The sequence below is a fragment of the Leptidea sinapis genome, chromosome 26 (genome assembly GCF_905404315.1).
Source record: "Leptidea sinapis chromosome 26, ilLepSina1.1, whole genome shotgun sequence".
Lineage (NCBI taxonomy): Eukaryota > Metazoa > Arthropoda > Insecta > Lepidoptera > Pieridae > Leptidea > Leptidea sinapis.
The window spans coordinates 10298032-10318643 of record NC_066290.1 but is presented as its reverse complement, the minus strand read 5'-3'; the positions used below and the strand labels follow the sequence as shown (position 1 = coordinate 10318643).

The 20612-nt window shown below is 36.2% G+C and overlaps 1 protein-coding gene across 4 annotated transcripts in view; it reads left to right on the top strand.

Moving 5' to 3' along the window:
- Positions 1 to 20612, top strand: part of LOC126972461 (rab11 family-interacting protein 4A) — a 131064-nt gene that overhangs the window by 98155 nt on the left and 12297 nt on the right. For 3 of the 4 annotated variants that reach the window (XM_050819248.1, XM_050819246.1, XM_050819250.1), the window contains one exon: positions 19254 to 19388. In XM_050819248.1, coding sequence (XP_050675205.1) covers positions 19254 to 19388 — 135 coding nt within the window. Of the gene's footprint in view, positions 1 to 2743; positions 3406 to 19253; positions 19389 to 20612 lie in introns of those variants that run through there. The other variant, XM_050819249.1, reaches the window with a different exon arrangement.

Here is a 20612-nt window from a genome sequence, read left to right as displayed (position 1 = left end):
GCCATAGTTCCCAACAATATGTCGTATGCCCGTATTCATTGTGGTGTTTCCCACCTTGGCGTTAAAGTCCCCAATGATGATTAATAGCTCTCTTTTGGGGATCTTAGCTATTGAAGACTCAAGTTCACAATAGAAGTCTTCTACTTCTTCATCTTTGGCAGAACTTGTAGGAGCATAGACTTGAATTATGTTGAGTGGGGTCGGTGATGCGCTAAGTTTAATGGAAATAATTCTATCATTAATTGGGTGATATCCAAGCACCGAGTTTTTACATAATTTAGGGATCGCAATAGCCACACCCGAAAAGCTACTTTTATCGTTGCCGGAGAAATAGATGGTATGTTTCTCTGAGTCAAAGTGGCCGCTACCTTTCCAATGTGTCTCACTGATTCCCGTGATAGTGAGTTTGCATCGCTCAAGTTCTTGTTCCAGAATATGAAGCTTTCCATCTTCAAGAAGCCCTCGAACGTTCTATGTACCTATGCGAAGATCGTTTCTTAAATTAATATTCTTTCTTCTTCTTCCAGTAGTATTTTTTCCATAGGATGTCTGGTTGCCTGCATCCTGATGGCCGGTAACCCATTTCACACCCTCAGCCCCGGAAAACTCAGGGCGCCGGTCGCTACGCGGGTTGCCAGGCGGTCTTACTCTGTCTTTAAACATACTCATCATTGCAACTCTCATGGGATAAATAATGTAGTAGGTTCCCGTTACTTTCTACATCGCGGTACTATAGCCTCAGTGGCTATACTAATCCAAGAGTGAACCGGTTCAGAACATATGGTTCTTTCGCTTCACTTCGGTACTGATGGTTACCGCTGCCCTCCATCAGGATCCAGGTTCTACGCCCCTGTAGCTTGCCTCCTCCGCTGGTTAGTCCGTACCGACAACTGTTGTCTCCGCATTCACCACCGTTGAGGTCTTCACCCGTAACCCTGGGCACGGGTTCTGCGTTATACCCCGCAGTACTGGGTCCCTGCTGAACTCCGCCATCTACACAATCCGGCTTGCTGAAGTGTAAGATGCCCACCTCCGCGACATGGACGCGCCAGACAGGACTTGCCCAAGTGAAGAGTAGAGAAGGTGGCTCTACTCTCCCAGGGGCCGGGTTAATGGACGTGTATAACGCCACGCCCAAAAGTTTAACTTACTAGAGGTAGACAAATCTATCCTTTTACGCCTACTAACATTTCAATATCCAATCGTCTAACATGTAACCTATATTCTACACAACTATGAATAGATAAGATTTGTCACTAAACGGTGATAGCAATTTATCCGTAACTAGAGATACGTTATTGAAAACGGCCGTTAGTGTATGATTTTAAACCCATCCACATGATTGCTCTATTGTTGAATGTAGAATGAATTAAAACTGTAATCATAATTCTGATTAGTTCGCTCCATTATACTTTAAATAAGCTCTGCGAATGGAATATTGTTGTACAGAATTAGAGCCGCCATTTTGCACGGCGTGGCCGCGGAGAATGCTTGATCTCTCTGTGTCAAATACGGCCTTTTTGTCAAACACAAATTCAATTCGTTTCCTCATTATTTATTCTTAATTCGTTGATTTCACTTGTAGGTACTTTGCTGTTTTTGTGTGTTTCACTGTAATAGTGCACTACAGTAGCCGCCAGTGGCGTTGTAGTGCTTCATACAGACTCTATCAGCTATGGCCCGTCGGATTTCTGACACACTCGGAAATGTAGAGCAAATTATTTGTAGCATAGTATAGTCACATTACCGCAATTTCAAAGTTTTATATTATTTATGCGTCTAGATAGACGGCGACATCTGTGAAAACAGCGAAAAAAAAATTGAGGTTGACAGTTTACCTCTATTTTGAGCAATGCACGCACACTAACACAGAGTGACATACAAATGGCGAGTGTCAAACGTACACTAAAGTAATTTGTTCTGTTTTAAAGTGATAACCCTCACTTATGGGATTAATAAGACAACACACAATTAACTCGAACGGTTTAGTTGAAAAGTGCGTTCGCACGGAACGCGAGAGGTCTCGGGTTCGAGTCCCGCATCGTTCATAAACATTGTTTTTAGTTTTATTTGTGTACACTAAAGTAATAAACCTGGCCTGTTTTCATCGGTTGTCTAGCAGAAAGGGGTTCTGTCGAGCTGAATTATGTAATAATACCTTCTTAAAACCTCCCTTGAACCCCCCTCTTTAAGAAACATTAAAGAATAATCGGAATATACACAATAAATAAATTAAATATCGGATAATAAAAGACTCTGCCAACTATTGTGTTTTAGATCTGTACTAAAGTTGTGCATACTCGTACCTTTAAGTTAGTCATGTTAATAGTTCTTGTAATCTTAATTTGTAAATGCAAAATTATTTACCTAGTTGGTAAGCCTAAATAAATATCTATCAACCAAAGCTATAATTTCTTATAAATTATTTTCTTTCGCTGTAATAACAGAGATTATTAATAACGTTGGTAGAAAACTCGTAATGCTGAATTATGTAATAAGATAGAGCGCCGTTGTCAAATGTTCAAACGATTTTTAAGCAATCGCCATGTCCCCTGGGCCGGTAAATGACGAGATGCAACGAAGGGAGAATGCATGGGGTTATTGCCTCTATCAGTCTAGTATATACATACATAGTTAGGGAGCGAATAAAGTTTATTTGTACGAGCCCGTAGGGCCGTAGCGTTCGCTTGATAATAATTCCGCTGATGGGTGGGGTGAAGCCAACGCAACGCGTACTGAACAACGTCTCAGTGCCAATCGCGATTGAGGCTGAATAGGTCGCGCTCATTGCCCCGCGTTATTTTTAATTATTATTCACGGCTGTCAAGTATAGTTTTTAAAAATTCTAGATAGCGGCCTGCTATCGGTATGCGCACAGCCACAGACTCGCGAAATGATGTTAGATCAACCGGTAATAGTTTCCAATCGTCTCCAGCGAAGTATCTCATTGCCAGACATTATTTTGATTCTGCTCTACGACAATAATTAGTGGGCTTGTTTTTACGTGCTTGTGTATTCTGTGTACAATGTGACATTGTATAGTTTATCACGATACCGACTCTGTGCCATTATTCTAATCTATTTAAAGTCATAGTTATAAGTTTAGTGCAATACGTAATTCCAAAGACATAAATGTTTAAGTCTGGTTTTTTTAACCTGTCAAAGACCACGATGGGTGATTCTATTGATGTAGAAGACAGTTTGGAGTTGGAGTATGATATGTGGGATGGACAGTTTGACTTTGTGGGTCCTCAGGAGACGCCTGTGCGTCCCAGGATAACTTCGGATGGTAGTTTAATTGAGGATCTGTTTACCGGAAGTCCGTTGACTCCACATTTGAGTACGGGTCTGAATGGAGGGAAGAAGACGGCTGCACATCTGTGGTGTGACAATCTGTCGGACCAAGTAAGATCAATTAGCACGCACTGTATTTTTTTTTATTATAATTATGGGGAATATAAATATAGTAGAACATTGGAAGACTAAATTCTTGTTTTGACGAAGGCGAGTGAGTAATAAATATTTTTTTTGTGAAAGGGAATTTATGTATTAAAATGGCTTGTTAATCTATAAACACATGATTGGATTTAGTACGGCTAAACCCTCGGACGCGGTCAGGTATCGGACCATATTCGATGGTATGTCGCACTGTATTATTTGTACATCGAACCCAATTATTTCCGGGTCTAGTGCGATGGACAATGCGACATACCATTTACTATAGTCTGGTACCAAACCGCGTCCGATGGTTCGGTCGGACCAAATCCGATCATGTGTTTAGGCTATAAGAATGACTGATAAGTGATATATTATCAGAGTTCAGTACATCTTCTCATTCGTTTTTGCAGTTCTATCTTTAACTTAAAATTTACGGATTTTGGTTTCGTTTATTGAACCGGTTTAAATCGGTTTTTCCATCACCAAGCTATTTTTTAGTTTTCTTAATAATATTTAGTTATTATAGTTAAGAACAACGGACTATAAAATAACTCTCAAAAAGTAACAGATACAAAACTATTTTCAACTGGTAATAACCGTTTAATTTAAAAGCGATCTAAGCCTTGGTTTCAACCAAAAACGGTTTTACAGTACATAAAACATTCCATAATGCAAGAATTCATAAAAATAAAAGTACCGAAGTTGGTCCCTACTTTTAAATGCAACTTACTTTTTTAAACCTTTTCTAATCCTCGATTCTAATCGTTCCTTGGTCATTAGCAAATTGGGAACTTTCATGAAATTCCATTCTGAACCTTGAGTGGGGGCAATAGCGTCGAGTATACTTTGATAGCTACGAATTAGTCACTAGGGATTTCCAATTGAAATTCATGTATGAAACAGCTGAAAATTAACGTCAATTGTATATAAATATATTCTTCGAATGAGTCCACCTTATTTACCATGACTCAACCTATTTGGCATGTCATACACATGTACAATAATGTAACGTACCCCATGTCCAATGGGTTCATACATTTTTTTATGATAATAATGGCGAGACGATCAGGACGTTCAGCTGATGTTATTTAATAGGCCCTGCCCCCATTACAATGCAGTGCCGCTCAGGATTCTTGAAAAACCCAAATTCTGAGCGGCATTACAACTGCTCGTCAACTTGAGACATAAGATGTCTCATTTGCCCCGTAATTTCAAACACAATAATGCTTACACATTACTGCTTCACGGCAGAAATAGGCGCCGTTGTGGCACCCATAATCAAGCTGGCATCCTGTGCAAAGGAGCCTCCCTCCGGTTATTATTATATAGTACTGTAAGTTACTTACATGCAAAGTTGGTTTGCTAGTTACTAATATAATAAAGAGGAAAGATTTGATTGTTTATTTGCATTGAAAAGGCTCCGAAACTACTGAACCTATTTGAAGAATTCTTCGACTTCACAACAGTGAAGCTGCACAATCCCCGGGTGACATAGGCTATATTATATTTTTTTTAAATTAGGGATTCTTACTAAAACTCCAATAATATATACCAAAATATAACCTAAAAAAAATAACAATACCTAAAATATTATTAACATCGCGTGCACTGTGACAAGTTTTGATGATAGTATAAAATAATGTACTACGGTTTACATTTTATCATTATTAAGAAAAAGTATCACGACATCATAATATTAGTGTTCTTTTATTATTAAAAATATCCGGACGACCGAGCCTTGCTCGGATTTTTAAGAATGCACAAAACCACACGACATAGGACATCTGGATTCGAACCGGGATTCCAAAAATAACAATAATCGTAACTAGAATTAGATTAATTAATTAGATAGTATAAAAATACGCAATTATTTTTATACTTTTTAGTGCACATTATATCTATTATTTTGGAGTAGTGTTTTAGAAGTCGGTTGTTTTTTGTTAAAAATTTTTTTATGAATAAAAATATTTAAATTTTAATTACTACCTACTACGTGCTCAGTTCTGTGTGTACGTGGACAACGTCGCGGGGTATTAGCTAGTAATAAATATTTTTATAAACTCACAAGAAAAAACTCATCGGACTTTATGCTACAATAAGTTTACTTTTGTCAAAATTTAAAAAAAATTTAAGCTATTGTTTGGTTGTATAACGATGATTATATTTTACATTTAAATAATGTGTTAAAACAATTATCTGTCTACGTTATCTTTTCACTAAACAATACAATGGCAGCCGGTGCCGGTAATGGCAATAGTTCGGTAACCATTTTGTTTAAATCTGCATAATTTGAGAAATGGGAAAACAGTATGCTCGTTTCTTGTTATCGAAGCGACATCAAATCGGTAATGGAGTGTGATTTGTTATTTTTTATTTCGTAAATTAAGTCAATTAGTTTAAGCATCATAGTCATATATCATTCCATATAATTATCGTTCCCGTAACGCTGAAGACCGTGGCAAGTGGGAGCGCATTGCGGGGGCTGCATTATCCACCACAGATAGGTCTTGTTTGTACCTAGTCTCATCATGCAACCACGACCACTCTGTCAAGAGTGAACGACTAAGGAGGAGTCATGTATCACCAATGGTCAGAAATCTTTAAATTACTCGTGTGATTCAACTGACACATATTCTTATGATAATTTTACCAATAGGCAACACGGCCTTTTAGAAGAAAATTCTACGCACTTTTTTTGAAGGTAACCATGTTGTATTGTCCTGGGAACACCGCGCAAGGAAGCTCATTCCATAGTTTGTGTGTGGAAGTCAGAAGGAAGAAATGTCATTTGGAAACCGCTCTGTAAGAGTGTCTGTTTGAGGATGATATCCAAGTGGCGTGTCGTGCGAAGGTGAAATTCGGCGGCAGGGATCAGGTCAAACAGCTCTTTCATTCATTCATTCACCAATAGCTTTAAAAATATACGTGAAACTTACATAAAATTGACAGGCCGATACTACCGTAGATCAATAATTGGTGTCCGCTGCGCTGCAACTAGATACCGCATTACCTAGCAACAATAGCTTCTTTATTGCGGCAACTATTGGATGCTCGTGTGCGGCATCTTGACACTCACTCAGTTCGTGTTATTTTACATTGAACTTAATAAAATAGAAAATACTTACTGATGATGTGTGATCCCAGTGTCTTTCTCATTTCTTCAAATAAACTTTGCGACTACGCCTGCGGTATCTAGTTGTAGCACAGCGGAGACCAATCCTTAATCTAAGCTTACCACGTTAGTTTCCATAAGTACTCGTACTATTGTCGTACTCGTACTATAAGTACTATTGTATTCTGTTGATGTTATTGGTGATTCTGCCTACCTAATGCGCTGAATTATTTTTTGTAGTTCTACTTCTTTTGGCAAGTTATGAAAAAATAATGAGAGTGAAATTTTTAGATGCACGCGCATCACTGTAACACAAAAGTAACAGGGTAAAGTTGGTTCTTAAAATTTTCTGACGTTTGCGACATTCGTTTTTTTTTTGGTTTCTTCGTCCCTTATTAGGACAGGCAAAGGGTTCAAGCCCATACAGCCGTATTCGTTATCAATTGTGTTAATACTCAATTGTCAAAGCCATCTTTGCAACTCTAGGAATATTAAACATTCTTACCAAATAAGAGAACCATGATAATTTAAGCGGGAAAAAATCCGGAATCGGATGCAACATGACCAAATGGCTCTTCTAACTCTCTCTGTTCTTCTGCTACTCTCTTCTCCTGTCGAAGAGCACTGGTAACACATGTAGTAGTCCAGAGAAAGCATTGAAATTAAAATAGATCTGAGCTTAATTTTTATGCATTATGTAACTTATGAGCATTGGAATTGCGTAGAAAGCGGCATTTTATCGATTTCTACGAGATACGAACTATCTTTAAACCAAGTTTAAACCAAACAAGACATAACGTCGTCGCATGGTACCCCTATCTGTATATTCATATATACAAAAATAATCCATAATATATCCGTTTAAAAGCGTTTATCGCGTGTATAGTTTTGTTGAATTTATTGTATTGATAATACAATAAATTCAACAAAACGGGCGTAAAAAATAAGACGGGCGTCTTTGACATGCACACGCGTCATTCGATATTCAACCGTATTGACGTTTACTTAAACATTATTTTGGTAAGTAAATGGGGCTGTATAACTTTTATCATAGTTTTGCATGACATTTGGTCGTCAAGACTGTTGTTGAAGTTTAAGTAAAGGTAGTATGAATCACGTATGGGTCGTAAATAATCTGTAAATCTATACATAATAATAAAATCGTAAAAAGCTGCAAATTTTTAAACTAAAAAAATACAGTGCACATACAAGGACTTTAAGAAAATTTTGAACCGAATAAATATTAATATATATAATTTGAAATATCTAATAAAAAATTTGCAAGTTGCTTCCCAAAAATAAACTTTGGAGTAAAAAATCTCAGAATTTTCTGCGATAACAACATTCTTTTTTAAAAGATTTAAATAGAATTAGTACTTTTCTAAAACTTAAACCGAACAAATATTTAATTTAATTTGTAAATTTTGAGTGACCAAAAGAAAATCAGTAAAATAAATGCCCATTTGCAGCTTAGTCACATGAACATGAATCATGTCAACACAAATACTGTAGGGTTGGATGTAACGTTTACAATCCTAGGCAGTCCGCGCGTTAAGTGTAATTTTTCTAGAATATAAACTAGAGGTTAAGACAACTTATAGGCCACATGTTGTTATGTTAGATACATAGTATTTTTCTAGTTTAAAGCTTAGATAATTTATACGTCTAGATAGAGGCTCTTGCCGCTAAATTATATATAATATCATCTTTTCAACCAATGCGTGTTTTTTACTTTTTTCAAACCATATTTTTTTTTCATTTGCCAATACATTGGTTTATTTCAAATAAATATAATTTATTGTAATAACATTTGTACAGGTTGTGGTCATGTTTTGTTTTTCACTTTGTATTTCGTATGACGTATTTTCCTGCTGTTTGCAACCGCAACTTTATAAGGCTTATAGTGCGTAACGAACCGCGATACGAATTTTTACTGTTGTTGATCCACCATTATGTTCTCATAGAACTCATTTAAGTAAATAAGCGTTTAAGAAAGCAAATCTATTGTTAGTGTTACCGATTTTGATTGACAGGTCGTAAATGTCAGCCACGCTTGGATTTATCTCTTTAGAACTTTGAATATTTAACTAACTAACACACACATAGATGAATGAAAATGGATCACGTATTATCTTGCTGTCAGGTCGTCTATATTCTAGTCTATGGATTAGACTTTCAGTCTATTTACCAGTTACTCGCAAATAACGGACAGTTAACAGTAGCAATGCTCTATTGCATCCTTTGCCGGCGCGCGATAATACTTTTATTGGCAAAGTCCTATAGATATGTATATAGCTATCCAAATGGGCTTTACGATGGAATGGCTATTTATAACCTAGGTCCAAAAGATTAACGATTCTTTAAGAAACATTTAAGGTAAGACTAATAAGCCAGGAACAAACTCAAACTAGATGTCTACTACTCGGTTAAGTAAGTAAAGATTACATAAATGACTTTCTTAATGATACCACAGATTGGGAATGGGGAGACCGCCTTCAGACTATTTAAATAACGGCCTTCTCAGGTCTTAGGCATAAACTTTCGAATGGGTGGTAGTTTTTAGGTGGTTAATACTATTTTTTTTAAAGATAATGCTCAGTTTTGTCCCCATAAAGACATTTTTTTTATGGAAAAGAAAGACAATAAGGCGTACGGGCCTACATTGTCTTGTAACGCCAGATGAATCACAGGAGCGTTGCCGTCTTTTAAGGTACCCATGTCGCATCGTCCCGGAAATATCGCACAAAGAAGCTCATTCCACAGTTTTGTAGTACGTGGAAGAAAGCTCCTTGAAAACCGCACTGTATTTAGTAGTACATTAATTAGCCTATAGAAATATGGGAGACAAAAATGAATATAGTGAATTAAATAGGGCGCTATTATTTCACGTAGCCACTTATTAGTAAAACAACTTTTTGGAACGGTGTAATATTAGATTTTAGGATTGATCCTCCGCTGCGCTCCGGCGGAGACTAATCCTTAATCTAGAGGTGAAATACTTACCACGTTTTCCGGCAGGACAGTCCAAGTAATGTAAAGTCAAGCATATTTATTGAAGTTCTAAAAAAAAAAGAACTACTTCCGCCAATATTTGTTTTTAAACAATTCAACACGTGTTTCGCCTCTACACGAGGCATCCTCAGAAGATGTTGACTCGCCAAACTCTGGCACGAGACTGAAGAGCTCTCTCTTGAAAGACAAATATTGGCGGAATTAACACTAAAGAAAACTCAAAACATTTGGACCGAAATTAATTAATATTTTTTGATGTTTAGGTACTTTATGGTTTGCTAAAAAACTGGTAAAGCGAATATTCGAACGAACTTATGTTCGCGGGGCGTAATGAAAATGGTTGCGTGTTCAATGACTAAGTAATACCTGATTACCTCGTCAACATATACAATATGCATTAGGGTTTGTAGTCATTACGATGAGGAAATGCTTACTTGCTCATTACAATTAGCCACTACTGACTGCCCGAATAACCCAATACTTAGTTTTTCATATATTTTTTTTTTTTATGACAGTAAGGGACGAGACGAGCCGGACGTTCAGCTGATGGCAATTATTACGCCCTTACCATTACAATGCAATGCCGCTCAGAATTCTTGAAAAACCCAAAACTTTTGAGCGGCACCATCACTTTTTTTTGTTATGAAAATAAGGGACGAGACGAGCAGGACGTTCAGCTGATGGTAATTGATACGCCCTACCCATTACAATTCAGTGCCGCTTAGGATTCTTGAAAAACCCAAATATTCTGAGTGGCACTACAATTGCGCTCGTCACCTTGAGACATAAGATGTTAAGTCACATTTGGCCAGTAATTACACTAGCTACGGCGCCCTTCAGACCGAAACACAGTAATGTTTACACATTACTGCTTCACGTTACAAAAAGGTGCCGTTGTGGTACCCGTTATCTAGCCGGTTTCTGTGCAAAGAAGCCTCCGAAACTGGTGAAAGAAATAGACATCATTGTGGTACCCAAAATTGTTGTCAGATTTGTGTACCTACTAGGCTTCTAATTGCGACCTATTTGAGTAAGCCGTTAGTACTTTAGCAATAACAAAAACAACAAATTTTAAAATTATTGTTACCAATACATTTACTAATATATATGGAGATCCCTCTGAATTAAATCTAAATAAAAAAGAATAACAGAGACACACAGATAATGATGGTATTGATATTAATTGAAAATAATATTAACTTTTGTTTTATTTAATTTGGTTGAAAATCAAGAAGAGAGTCAAGAACATTTGTATGCAAAAATGGCCATTTTAATGTTTTCTCATCATCATCATCATTAGCCGGCAGACGTCCACTGCTGGTCAAAGTCCTCCACCAAAGATCTCCACGACAATCGGTCCTGCGCTACTCTCATCCAACGTATTCTGGCGATCTTGACCATGTTGTATGTTTACTCTTAAGGCGTGATATATAAAACAAATTGACATTCCTATTTTTTAATATTGTTTTGAATAGATATGCATAATAAGTAAATCACAATGCCTATATGAGTTGCAACAGGAAGGAAGACGTGGGCAGACCAGTTATATTATAAACACAACCATTTGATAATGAATTATTGTAATGAATAATGTATCTAATTGATGCCACGGCCGTAGTGCGCGTGATAACAAAAAATGGTACTATGATTAGCGTGATTGTTGAGAAAACAATTACTTAGAATAAAAGATTAATCGAAACAATATTGGCGAGCATCTTGCAACTTATTCTCATTAAAGAGTTTGAAGTATAATTTGGACATTCATGTAGTGTCATTTATGGACCGAAATTAATTAATATTTTTTGATTTTTACCTTATGGTTTGCTGTGTGTGCAAATACTGTAAAAAAACTGGTAATGTGAATATTTAACTTTAATTAAGTATTAATGTATCAAAATATATAAGTACTAACGCGAAGACAAACACTAAAAGAAATAATGGAGTATTCAAGATGATTTTAGCAAGACGTTTTGTTTGCGCAAAATTAACAAGAAACTCAGTTATAAGGTTCCAAAATATGTCTTGTTTCTTCTTTGTTATATTAAATATATTTTAATATAGTATACAATTTACTTTCACTAAGCCAAAGACGTCATTTGGTAGACTCTGTCACCTTAAACATGAATGAATGAACTAATTTGTCCCGAACTTTTGCCATTCAATGTTCCTGCCAAATCTTTACGCACAGAACTTTCAACCTACCGACTTCTAGAACCATAATTGGGTTTCGCGCGCCTCTACTGCGACATTTAGGAATAAGTTTAAACAACAATTACTGTCCTTACCTTACACCTTGTATCTTTATTCATTATTATACTCGTATCAACTAGTATGTCTGTCTGTGTCTTGATTTATATAATATTATGTATTCGCCTAAATATTCTATTGTTTACTTATCTTAACGTTCTGTTGTTATGTCTGTATAATTGTATTCTTTTGTGGTCTCAGTGTGGTCTCATTCTAGGATATATCCACGGATTAGTAAAAAAAGAAGGACTCCGCGAAGTGATATTAGCAAGTGAAGCACCTTTATGCTAGTATGAGACTAGACGAGCAAGATGTAACAATTTTTACGATGTAGAGTTGGAACTCCTGTACACTTACCGCTGGTTTTGTCATCTCAACGTGGCTCTCAATTACTTGGCCAGCTAACAACGAACAACCATAGACTTAGAATATACTTACGTATAGTTGACCTGACAGCTCGTTAATGTGTGACCAATTTTGATTTCTCAATGTGTGCGTTAGCTAGTGTGTTTGATCTCAATTTATATAAGTAGGTAGTTGTTAGTAACTTTTTTGTTATGGAAAAAGGTGTTAAGTGGTCACCGCCGCCCACATTCTCTTGCAACACCAGAGGAATCACAGGAGCGTTGCCGGCCTTAAAGGAAGGTGTACGCGCTTTTTTTGATTGTACCCATGTCGTATCGTCCCGGAAACACCGCACAAGGAAGGTCATTCTAACTGTCCAATGCATGTCTCCAAGCATACTAAAATGCTATGCTATTTAAGTAAATAATTTTAGTCTTTAAAACTAGTTCGCAATAAATAAATATCGAAGGAAGACGTGTCTTCAATTCCCCAAGTGTGAAAGGAATTCTGAACCTTATTATTAGTAACAACAAATGGTCCTTCGAGCCGGACATAAACCAGTGACATATGAATAATATTCAAAATACTAAGGAGCTAATGCCAAACGTGGCTTTCCTTTTCTACCATGCTGTATCTCCGTTAGTGATCTTTTCTCCTCCATACTTTGGTCGTCTATACGCTACTATATTGTAGCTCTATGCTATAAACTTGTAGATATACTAACGTTAGCATCAGTTTTTGCGTCAAAGAATTTCTGTTTCGCTTAAATGAATATGTCGTAACACTGTTTATGTATGTAAAGTTTGTGTTAAACGCTGGAAAGTTGTAAGGCGAGTTGGTTGAACGAAGAAAATGCACTTAGGAAGTCACGAGCGCCGATCTGTTCGACTCGAGTGGCCATATTGTGCTTGACTCGATTATATTATCTGTAATTTTGATCCACTTGATCACTTTAAATAAGACTCCACGGAAGTTATTATCTACCTATATATACGGATATATTTCAAATATGCTCTATATACCAGTATACTTTATAAAATAATAAATAATTACAGAGAGATTATTTATTTATTTTATTTTATTGAACATAAAAATGAACAAATTTTATTTTATTTAAATACGGCAGAACTAAAATATTACATTAAATGAATAATTTTTGTTGATCAGCAAATTATATTCCTGTCTAGCAACATATCAATTTCAAGTTTATACCGAAAAGCAGAGAGCTTATCATTAAAAATGTCTATACTTCGATCAACTTGCGGAAGGCTATTATAAGTGCAAACAGTTCTATTAAGAGTATGAGAGTGACCTAGGTTAGACTTTGCAGTAGAGTTTCTATATTCACGTAACAGAGAGAATTATTTAAAATAATTTGTATATGAACCGATAACAGTCGGATAAGGAACCATTTATCAGTTAATAAAACAGAGGTCATATTCATACATCTGATTACGACGATTTATACAATTCTAAAAACTGTCAAAAAACATATGGCGCGTGGCGAGAATACGAACTAATGATGTATCGTTATTAAATATCTAAATATATAATATATTTAAATACATAGTTATGATAAGTCTTGAATTGATATACCTCTAAGATATTTGATAATTATAGTTATGTTCTACGAAGTTATTATGAAGGTGAAATTGGATTCGAGAACGTCAGAAGCGCCCCCATTAAAATACCAATTTATACTTGTATTCTATTCACTAACCTTTATTAATACAACTGGATAGGCTGATCCATATTATGTTTGACAGCAGATTTTTTTGTGCCTATTTGAAGCGCCACTCGCGAGCTTCCAGAGAACTAATTTTGACGTAAAATACAAATGGTTGCGAAGGAACGTATTATACTCTGAATTAGGTTTCCATTTTGAATTAATTTCGTTAGTTTCCCGTGTTATTTATACTTCATGAATCAAAGTAATAAAGTACACAATTTTCCTTCGTCCTTCATCAGGGTGAGTTGAGTTCGTGGTAACTCTTGCACTGTCGCTACCAACACAGATGAACCGTGAGTAAAGCCGTATTAAATAAAGAAAGTTAATAACATCTCTCAAAGTTTTAATAATTATAATTAATAATGTGTTCTGAAATTAAAAAAAGATTATAAATCAATTAGGTTTTGACAAAGTGTAGGTCCAAACGATGCATTCGTTTATTTAATTTTATTATCTCTTGTTCGCTTGTCATTAGTGGCTTTAAACTAGTCATAAGTTAATTTATATCTGGAGCAATCGTGTCCGAAGGAAACGGGTATTTGATATTAAAATTCAGTGCAATATTTAAATTTTAGTTTATTCAAAAAACTTTTATCGTAATTATTAGTGATCTAAATTGAATGGAGTTTATAAAATTGATAGTTGATAATAATAAACGAACAGTAATACTAATATAATAATAATAGTTAATACAATCATATTATTTTATTACTTTTCTTATATTCTTCGGGAGACTTTCAAATTTAAACCACCCACTTCTGTAAGTAAAGATTAAGTTAATAATTAATTAAGACAGTGGTTAGTGACCCTGCGTATTAAGCTAGAAGTCCTGGGTTCGAATTCTCGTAGGTCCTCATCATTATGATGAATATGGATGTTTGTTTCCGAGTCTTGGATGTTTATATGTCTTTAAAGGCATACAAGGCATTTACTTTCGTACTTAGACCAAGAGCTGACCGCAAAAAATTCTTTATTTCTACTTACAAGGTACTTCTACGATTTTTAATATTGATTATACTCTGTAACGTTTTTGAACGACGCCAAAGTCTATGAAATTATTTACATTGTAAAATTACTATTCAATCATGTATTCGTCAAGATAAGCAAGTGAAAGTTGTTACAATATTCGAACTTCCAATCCAATTAAGGTCTTGCTCATAGCGGCTATTTTTTATGTCGTTTACTTTCTCATACTATCTCCTCACTGGCTGTATGGCTTCTTATGTAACACTATTTATAACTAGTCGGTAATTTATTTGCGTAAGAAATGTGTTATTCATGAACAACTCATATATTGATTTACATATTTATATGTATATATTGTTTACATAAAGAATGCATAAATGAATGATTTATTCAACATGCAATGCAGGTACAATAATTCGAAAATAATATCTGATGATCCTTATACATTTAACCACTGTAACTGGTGTTTAAATATTACATTAAATTTAATTAAATAAATAAAAAGAAACAAGATAGTATTAAAAACTTAAGACATAAACTTTATACCAACAAAGTATAAAAAAAGTAATGATTAAAATCTTAGTAATCTAGTTTCTTAGTAGATTAGTTACTAAACCAATAAAAACTACAAGATTCCTAGGGGACATAAGTACAGACATAAAATCATGTTTTTCTTACAAAAGAGGATGATGAGATATGGGAGCTCCATTTGCCATAGCTCCGACAAGTTTATGTTCCGAGTAAGTCTGAGAAATAGAAAATAGTGATGAATAAAGCGTCGAGATGAAAGTCGACACAAGTTTGCGCGTTCTTCGACAGCACTTCACTTAATCCCTCGACAACGCCAAATTGTCTCCCAGGGGTCATAAATAGACCAAGGCTTCAAGCCGGTCCATATTCTATTATGTCAGGTGACCCGTACGCTGGCTTGTCCTCAATACAATTTTATAAACATGGGGAATAAATACGGATTCAACAATGAAACGCTTGTATACCAATGACAATATGAAGCAGAACATCTAGACTGTCACTAAACACATCGTCATCCGGTACGTGGTCGCCATTCGAGGACTTAACTGCCCCAACAGCCATCTGTCTGTCAAGCTATGTGCCCTGCCCACTGCCACTCCAGTTTCGGAACCATGTGTCGGTGACTTTGGCCCTCTGACGAATCTCCTCATTACTGATTTTTATCTCGCAGGGAAACTCCGAGCATAGCCCTTTCCAGCATCCTCTAACAAGAAGCTTCTGCATAAGGCACGTAGTTAGCAACCACGTCTGCCCATCCGAATTTGATTTTTTTGTATGGATACCAATTAATTATAGAATTATATTCAAAGGTTGGTCTCGTAAGAGAATCAAACAGTATTTTGGGCGACTGAGTGAATCTAAAGTTTGGAGTGTTTCGAAAAATAAAACCCAGACAATTATTTTTTGTGCAATATTATGAATGTATCTGTTAAAACTAAGTTCATTATCCATTATTACCCCTAGATCTTTATTAATACGCCATCTATGTTACATGTAGTTTTTAACTTTAAATGTCTTCTGGAAATTCTTAAATGAAGAAAATAATTACTTTCATTAAAATATTAGTATGGTTACCATAAAGATGGATGGTTTTTTAAACTGTCGAAAAATATTTTTATTCGTAGTAGGTACATTCCTTGAATATTTTATCAAGTACCGAATCATTCACTTAGTAGTTACTCAACCGTAATTGGCCGATGGGTTTAGTTGTGTCGGCCGTGTCCTCAACTTCAGAGAGAGATGCCGATTGTGTTCCTTTGCATTCGTTCGCAGGTCTTCACCGAACCTAATGAATCCCTTCCTGTCGTCTGTGATGTTTTAAATAATCTATTATCTAACACTGATAATCCCATAGAATAACCAACCTAACCAGCGCATATTTTTTTATGAAAATTAGAGACGAGACGAGCAGGACGTTCAGCTGATGGTAATTGTTACGCCCTGCCCATTACAATGCAGTGCTGCTCAAGATTATTGAAAAACCCAAAAATTCTGAGCGGCACTACAACTGCGCTCGTTACCTTGAGACATAAGATGTTAAGTCTCATTTGCCTAGTAATTTCACTAGCTACGGCGCCCTTCAGAACGAAACACAGTAATGCTTACACATGACAGCTTCACGGCAGAAATAGGCGCCTTAGGGGTACCCATAATCTAGCCGGCACCTGGTGCAAAGGAGCCTCCCACTGGTGTATAAAACAAAGCGAAGAACATCTAATCAGAAATATAGAAAAGCAAAGCGAAACTATTGTAACTGATTTTGATTGACTGGCAGTAAACAGTCACGCTTGGAATTAGCTCATAATATTTTGAATATTAAACTACTAACTAACGCGGACATAGTCAAATCAAAATGGACGCTATTTGCATTTATTTTGTAGATTTTGAACAAGCCTAAGCACTTGTAGTAGACTTACGGCCATTCCCAATATACTATATACAGATAGAGCTAAATAACTACCTTCTACTGTCAGTAATAAGCTGTCAATAATCTGAAGCTGTCCCAATATGCCCGATAAGTCATTCTTATCGCCTTATATTGGGACGCGTGAATTGCAATTTCCATACAAACTTCTATCGCTGGTAAGCTATACGTCGTTCCATTGTCAGACAGCGTGTACGTATAAGGTGAGTTACCGTTGATAAGTTTATTGGGACAGAAAAGACAACGATAGTTACGATTTTTATCTCCAGTAAGAGATAGACTGAATATTGAGAACGGCCGTTAATGATACCGAAATGTCCACTATACCCAGCCACTCGTGAATTTTCTAGCAGTACAAAATTCGATAGTTTTCCTCATCATAATCTGTGACAAAGCAAACAGTTTCATCATGGTGATATCTAATCTGTGACCTTAAAATCTCCAATCACTGTCGTTGAAGATAAAGATTTATAAGGAAATACGTCAGTGAAATATTAATCATAGTAATCTTAATACAGCATTAATGTTATAATGGCGACAATAAATAAATACACGGGTAGAGTTACTCAACCGTAATCATAACAAAGCAAAGGGGTTAAACTCTTGCTCGGGCACTCCTGTACATTCCAGGATTACATTAGCCACCACTTTTTATAAGCGATGCTATAATTCCGATGCAGTTCAGCTTAGGTACCTAAACTGAATCGCTAAAATTCTTACCATGAAGTGCTTTTTACTGAATGGTGTTTGGATCGCTTATGAAGCATGAACGAAATAAATTTGTCTGTGGTCCGCTGTGTGAGAAAGAGATGACGCTCTATAGTCGTTGCATAAGTTTGTCTCTCTTACTTCTCTCTTAACCATATGCGTTGCGTTTCGAAACATAAAATGATATGATTTTAGCGGTTTTATTGCGTAGAAAATATTAAAAATACATTTTAAAATTGCGATTTATAGCGTCAAATTATAAACCATTAAGCCCTTTTTTGTACTTATTAAATAATAGTAATATAAATAAATATAGTTCTTTGACAAATAAAATGTTTGTTTCGTGGTTTGCTTAAGTTTTTTCATGAAAAAGACGAGTTATGAACGCACCTGCATTGATGTTTGATTTGACAGGAGCACAGAGTACATTTTTTTTAATTCTTTCTTGCGAACAGGCTATATCCCGGGCCCTTACTGCCTCGTCTTTAGTATTTTCATTTTTGTTATTTATTTTCAGTATTTTGTTTTACTTAAAAGTCCAATAAAGTATTCTCATATCATCTTTCATCAATAAAATTTTCCTTTTCTGTATGTTTTCACTATTTTTTAAAAGTTACTAACAACACGATTCACTTTCCTCTAGGGAAGTGGCAACTTTTTTTGAATCGCTCACTTTGCCACATAAGCTATCCAGTTTAGGTTGAAGTATTACCTCATGGTACGAATGAATGAACGAACTAAATCAGTTTGCGATTCAATTGATATAATTTTTGACATTCAATTGACATCATTGAGATTTAACCAGTTGATTTGACGTCAACCTCAATAAGATAGCTTTAATCACGTCGTGGTACGAAATAGCAAAGCAGTTCATTTTAGGTTGTCAAATGAATCGCAATAAGAGTTCATGGTAGGCCCGCAGATATCATTGATGACTTGTATAGCCGAGTGGTTAGCGATCCTATCTACTAAGCTAGTGGTCCCGAGTTCGAATCCCGGTAGGTGCAAGAATTTATTCGATGAATATGAATGCTTGTTTCCGAGTCATGGATGTTGATATGTATTTATGTATGTTTACGTATGTATATTTTATGAAATATATCGTTGTCTTGCAGCCCCATAACACAGGCTATATTTGCCTAATTTGGGGCAAGATAATTTGTGTAAAATTGTGTCAATATTATTACTATTATCATATTTACTTTTGGTGACATCCTGTATAATTGTTGTTTTATCTTCAGGTACAGCTTCTGCAGCAACAAGTCACGACGCTGGCAGACACCCAGAGCTCGACTGACGAGAGATATGCGAGAGCCAAGGCTGAGAACGCGGTACTGCAAGCTCGGGTACACATGCTGGACGAACAAATACGAGAGGTACCACACCAACAAAAATTATAATATTCGGACACAAAATATCTTCTTCTTCATGACACTCTTGGCAGAGCGGTTGTGGTCATCACGAACAGACATCTTTTGTGGCCGATGTGATTCGTCCCACGAGCATTCGCCACTTTTCCCTGCTGCCCGACAGCCTGGTACACTCGTTCAATAGTTAGTTTGGTCGGTCCATCAAATGAGCGACCTTCCTCACCCTCTAGTGCCCTCCACTTTGCCCTCCACGACAACGTGCTCGATGGATTCACTCTCGCGCCGGGAGACGTGTCCGAAGAACTTAAGTATACGACTCTGTACTAATACCGAAAGGCGTTGTTATATGCAAAGTTCTTAGAGAATGGAGAAGTTGATGCGAAACTCGGTCCATGAAACTCCCAGCATTCTCCTCCAGCACAACACCTCCAGATCATCAATTTTCTTTTTCTCGACTTGTCAAAAAGTCCACGTTTCTATAGCATACAAAAATATGTGAAAAACAAGTGTTTGGCGAGCCGGATTTTCGTAGCTTTTGTTATGTTTCTGTTCTTCCATATTTTCTTTAATTTGTCTATCGCCATACGTTGCTTTACATAAAATATATTCTTCTATATCATTAAGCATTATCATTAAGCTCGGCGGCCGAATTCCACTACCGAACATTACGTCAAAGTGCTAAATACCACCCGCATCACGTTGAAGTCTAGCATTCTACACCGCGCGTTTTGCAAGAAATTTCTTGCCTAGTACAGCCATTTTGTGGATCAATGGCTGCTGTTTTCCAGGACCGATATGACCTAGGGACCATCAAGTATACTCCCACCTTAAAGGTTGACTCTGGTGTTGCGGATGTCCATGTCCGGTTGACTCACCACTCCCAACACGTGATCCTCTTGCCCGTTTGCCTCCTCTTATCCAAAATTTCATTACGATTGGCTTAATTTTGGAGGAGGAAAAAGTCGAGAACGAAACCCTGATCTTTGAGGTTTTTACTCGAAGAAATATCAATTTAGAATGCTTAAATTTGTGAAAGACCTGTGAGTTCAGTAATTTAGTTAGTAGAAGCGATTTCATTGAAATCAAATAGATTTAACACTAACGGAAACTAAAATCATTTGTATAATTATGGTTTTCCGCAAAGAATCGCCTAATTCAATAAATTTTCTCAAATAGATTTGTTCAGGGATAAATCTAAAAAATAAATTACTTCTGTGCCTTTATCGTTAT